This window comes from Orycteropus afer, unplaced genomic scaffold (genome assembly GCF_000298275.1).
Source record: "Orycteropus afer afer isolate SDZICR_OR568_19922 unplaced genomic scaffold, OryAfe1.0 scaffold00273, whole genome shotgun sequence".
Lineage (NCBI taxonomy): Eukaryota > Metazoa > Chordata > Mammalia > Tubulidentata > Orycteropodidae > Orycteropus > Orycteropus afer.
Genome location: NW_006921860.1, coordinates 541,584 through 546,717, shown reverse-complemented (window position 1 = coordinate 546,717; position 5,134 = coordinate 541,584). Strand labels below are relative to the sequence as shown.

The window sequence follows — 5,134 nt, the reverse complement described above, 5'->3', positions numbered from 1 at the left end:
CGGGCCCCGCGGCTCCACCTGCCCGGCGCGGGGCCCCGCCGCGGGCCATGGACGTGAGCATGAAGAAGTTCACGGTGCGCAGGTTCTTCTCGGTCTATCTCCGCAAGAAGTCGCGCTCCAAGAGCTCCAGTCTGAGCCGGCTGGAGGTATGTCTCCGTGTCGTGCGCGCAGGTGCCGGGCAGCCGCGGCGTGCAGCCGCGGAGGGGCGCCCTCCGAGGGCGGCGAGCCGAGGGTCCCGTGCCAGCGAGTTAACGAAGTTGTGGGGAGGCTCGTCCGAGTCCCCTCGCGTGCAGCCAGCGACGGCTCGCGGCGTCCTGGCCGTGCCTTGGCGATGGCCGGGCTGGCCCTGGCATCCCCAAGGAACGGAGTTCAGAGCCGCTGTCGGCCAGGGCTGCGGGGACGGTCCTGCTCGCCCCCTGGCTGCGGGCGCGAGCAGGGGCTCCAGCCGCCAGCCCGGCCGCCCTGCGCGCGCTGCGTGGGCTGCCCGGGGCGTCCTCTGCAGGGTCTCGTGGGCCTCGCTGCCCACGCTGGTGGTCCGGGACGCGAGCCTCCCTGCCCGGGTAGCCCAGCGGGGTCTTGGAGCGAGGTGGGCTTAGCCCCGCCGAAAGCGGCGCCAGCGCGCTCGCCTGGGCCGGGCGGCTAGGTGCTCTGTAGCAAGTGCCTGATGCAATGTCGCCGCAGCCTCGGGCTCCAGGCACATCTGTGCGGACAGCCCAGAGGAACCCGCGAAGTCTGCCCTCGTCTGTCCGTCATCCTGCCGTCTTCCGAGTCCCCAGAGTCATGGGGCACAGTTGGTGGTGGTATCCTTCACCCCCGTGTCCTTGTGACCTGGTTGGCTGTCTGGATGGCCAAACGGTGGGACAAGTACAGAGACGTTGTGACGGGTGAAGGACCCTAGAGATTGCTGGGCACTGCCTGGCCCGGGAGGCGCGACCTAGCCGGCCTGGCTTGGTTTCCGTTTCTCCTGAAGGCAGATCAGGAGAACAATGTGACACTTGTCATGTTGGGGTTCTTTGTCTCTGCTGCCGTGATGGGAGACGCTGGCGTGGCTTCTGCAACAATCAGGCGGTCAGTGAGCCCAGCTCAGGGGCAAAGAGAAAGCAGCCGGGAGCTAACTGCTTGTTTAAAAGTTTCCCTTCCGTTGTCACTACATCAGATGCTGGGGTCACTGTGGCCTGTCCTGTGGGAGAAACACGTTTCCCATAGAGACGTCGATTCATCAGTGAACGGTGGAGGGCTTGCCTGATAGCTAATGGAAACCGAGCATATGTTCACGGGGACGGGTTAATTCTCCTGGATAAACCCAGAGCTGCAGGCTCCGGTTTGTACCTTTTCGTACTGTTTAATCCCGCTGGCTGTGTATTAGGGCCGTTTCCTCCGTATACAGCCCTTTCCAAAGGGGAAGGCATGTCTGAGCGCGCTGCAGGCTCTTCCCGGAGCAGAGGGCTGGAGGCTGGGCTGGACCTGGGGCGGTTCCGAATGCCATCAGCACCTGTTTCTGTTGTTGAGGGTTGGCAGGAAGCCTCACAGAGATGGAGTCCAGTAGGGCACAGGCCATCCGAACGAGGTCGTATCGATGTGAAGATAAAATTGCTAAAAAACATCATTAGTAAGCCGTCGAATCTGTAGAGGGTGAAACTAGCTGGAAAGAAATGTCGTTTGTCAGTACATTCTGTGATTAACAAGCACTGAGTATGTATGCTCCGGTGGTTGCGGTGGTTAAAGCACTCAACTGTTAACCCAAAGGTCAGTCCTTGGAACCCATTCCTCAGGAGAAAGACGAGGCAGTCTGCTTCCTGCAACGTTTACAGCCCTAGAAGCCCCACGGGGCAGCTCTGCTGTCCTGAATAGGCCCTGTGGTCGGGCTCGGTTCAGCGGTGCTGCTTTGGTTTGGGGGTAGCGTGTGCCAGGCCCTGCTGGGTGCGGGACAGAGTGAGGAGACAAGCGGTGAGGCGGTGCTGGGTGTTTCACAGATGCTGCCGCCCGCTCGCCGTGTCGCGTGCTTGTGAAAGTCCAGGTGGGCGTGTTCACTGCCCATCCCGTTCCTGGGGAAAACCCCGGCGCGGCTGAGGTCTGGCCGCAGGACCCCCAGCTCCTTTATTCAGCAAGTGTTTGTGTGTTGGTCCTGCTTGCTGGAGTTGTCCTGGCAACGTTGTGTACAACAGAGTGAAATGTGGCCCGGTCCCGCGCCCTCTCATTGTCACGTTTGAACCAGTGGGTGCAGCCTCTGCGTCCATCCGTCTCGTTGGGGGCTCCCTCTTTCTCGCTGGCCTTCTGCTTTCTCAAGCCTGGTCCCACTGCCGAGATGGGTCCCTCCTGGTGACGTGTCCCCTCCTGGTGACGTGTCCGTGGGGAGGAGGCCCGGTCCAGCCATCTTCCCTCCAGGCAGCTCCCTGGCTGTGCTCCTCTGAGGCAGAGCCACCCGCCCCTCGAGTCCGTGGGACGTTCTGTGTTCGTTGCCCACACAACCCAGAGGCATCCGTTCTTCTCGGACCTTCCTTTGTCGTTGTCTAGCTTTCACGTGCGTTTGAGGCTACTGGCAGCACCATGGCTCGAGTCAGCTGCGCCTTAGTCCTCAAAGTGACGTCCCTGCTTTGTAAGATTTTAAGGAGGTCTTTGCCGCACGTTTGCCCAATGCAGTAGGTCTCTTGAGTTCCGTGGACATTGACTGCTGGTGTGAGAAAACTCAAGTCCCCGACAACTTTGGTTTCTTCGGATCTGTCTTGACGTCGTTGATGGGTTGTAAGGGTTTTTGTCGGGCCCTGCGGACCCCAGAAATACAAAGCATGGCGCTCCTGTTTGGCAGGGGACATCTTGTACTTCCTTCTGGTGAGTGCACGTCCCTGTCCAGCGGCCTTCCCTCCTGTGTGAGCGTGGGGAAGCTGCCTTCCACCTATACCTTCAGGAGCGAGGGTGGGCCGGGTACACAAACAGGATCGCACACAGCTCGGCACGGGAGGTCTGCCAGCTGTTGGGGGATGAGACCAGGACAGACGGGCAGATACCAGACACAGATGCATGTTTGCTCCGGGTGGCGGACGAACAAGGTCACTCACCTCAGAGAAGGACTCGTGGGTATTTCATTGTTCCTGAGCAATGTGCAATTTGACATATACACAGAGACTTTTTAAAATGTGGACTTTGGACATCCAGAGTGCAGCAGCATAAAGGTGAGAGTTACAGTGATTAGGTGAAGTTTACAATGACACTGTCTGTATTTAACAGGCTTTCAAGAGACACTCCGTCGTAGTGTCCACGTGCCTCCCTTCAGACTAACCCTTGCAGACAACACGCAGCGTTCAGCGAATGCTGACCAGAAGGGAAGCCAGGCTACTCAATCTGGCTTGGAAATGACTTATGGAAGCCATTTAAATGGAATTCACCTCAGGATTTTTGTGACGTATCAGCAGCACACCAACTGCAACACCAGGCAGTTTTTGGCTCTGGCAAGTGAAATATCGGGGACTTGGAAAGAGAACTGCGTGACCTAGAACGGCTTAAGGCTCGGCCCCTGCGGGACCCTCACCCCCATAAAGCTCTCTCTGCACCCAGGGCGTTAAGGACATGCCCAGGAACCGCAGCCCGTGCCTGGAGAGGAAGGTGGGACAGTCACCCATCAGCAGCCTGTTGCGCAGATGGGCAGCGGGGGCTCAGGGCTGAAGTGACCTGCTGGAGCCCTTGTTCCCAGTGTTTTGCCCGTGCTGCCTCTTATCGACCGTAGCCGTTTGTGGTTGCGTGGTTAGGGGTTGACCATGTGTGAGGTCATTGGTGGATGAGGGACAGAGGGTGATCATGGTCATCTTTTAAAGGGAGACTCTGCAGGGCAGCTTGCAGTGAGCTCCACAACCTAAAGTTATTCTAGACAGTCTTCATCTGGAAGGGAGTCCAGGCTTGGATCACATGCACCTACGCCGAGTTCCCATTTCTTCCTCCCACCAGCAGGTCCGGCCTGACGCTCACTGAGCGCCCCTCTTCTCCAGCGGGCAATGGGGCAACACCAGTTCCTGCCTCAGAAGTTGAACGAAAGGCTCAGGGAGTAACATGGAGTCGCAGTGGGAACCTTCTCAGTCACTCAGTGTCAAGTATTACTGTGGAGGAACATGTTTCTGGGGTTTCCTGACGTGTTTCCTACTGTTCAGTGTCTACTAGTCCCGTTGGAACCAGAGCTTACCTTTGTGGCCTGGAGAACTGGCTTGTGCTTTCCCAGTGGCAAACTCCCTGCTGGTAATGAATAGTTCGGAGTTCAGAGCCCCTTCCTGAGCGCCGGCAGGAAGCCAGGCCCATGTTCCAGATTGTTCCATCTGATAGGACTGGCCCCGTTTGCTGGCATTAGTGACCATTCTCGGGCTGGGCTATCGATGCTCCTCTTCCTTGTGGGAAAGGTCTGCCCCCGAGTCAGCAGCGGTTACCTGTGATGTGTTCCCAGTCCAGTCACCCGCACACGCCACGGAGCGGAGGCCACTCCGATGCTGGGGAATGCTTCCCACCCAGAGCGCCTCAGCCCGCCCGGCAGGAAGGCTGCCCCGTAACCCCCAGGCCAGGAGAGCCCCGGCAGGCAGGTGGGACGGTGGGCAGGCTTCCCGAGGGAGGGCCAGGCCGGTGACTGAGTTGGGGTGTGCTGTTGGTGCCGGCGAGCTCATGTTCAGAAGTGCCCCGTGCTGTCCCCCACACAGCAGCAGGTCACGAGGACGTTCTCCCGTGGGGCTGCCGGGTGAGTTCCAACCACCAGCCTTTCCGTTGGCAGCCAGGCCTCACCTGTTTCCATCACCAGGGCGCCTTTAAAGTCTAGTAGATGGAGCTGAGTGTGGTTTTTTTTCTCTTTAAACTGTTCGCTTCCAGAAGGAAACACAAGTTTTAAATGAATGAAAAGTGACATTACTCACGCTGAGTAAGGCAGCAACCAGTCCTCTGAAAGTGGCAGGAGGTGGGCAGGTCATGGAGGGAAAGAAGGGTTCTTTGTTCAGCAACGCTTCTCTCCCCCACCTCACCCTTGATCACCTGTCACCTGGGCCATGCCAGCTGCTTTGGACGTGGCTGCTGTTGTTGTCAGGTACCGTCGAGGCAGCTCCGACTCACGGTGACCCGTGCACAGCAGAACGGAGCCCTGCCCGGTCCCGGGCCAGCCTCACGGTCC

General features: G+C 58.8%; 1 protein-coding gene across 1 annotated transcript in view; it reads left to right on the top strand.

Moving 5' to 3' along the window:
* The first annotated feature begins 47 nt into the window (after nt 1–47).
* RPS6KA2 (ribosomal protein S6 kinase A2) overlaps nt 48–5,134 on the top strand; it is a 219,437-nt gene continuing 214,350 nt past the window's right edge. The window contains exon 1 of the mRNA XM_042782257.1: nt 48–146. Within this exon, the coding sequence (XP_042638191.1) occupies nt 48–146 (99 nt within the window). The remainder of the gene's footprint in view (nt 147–5,134) is intronic.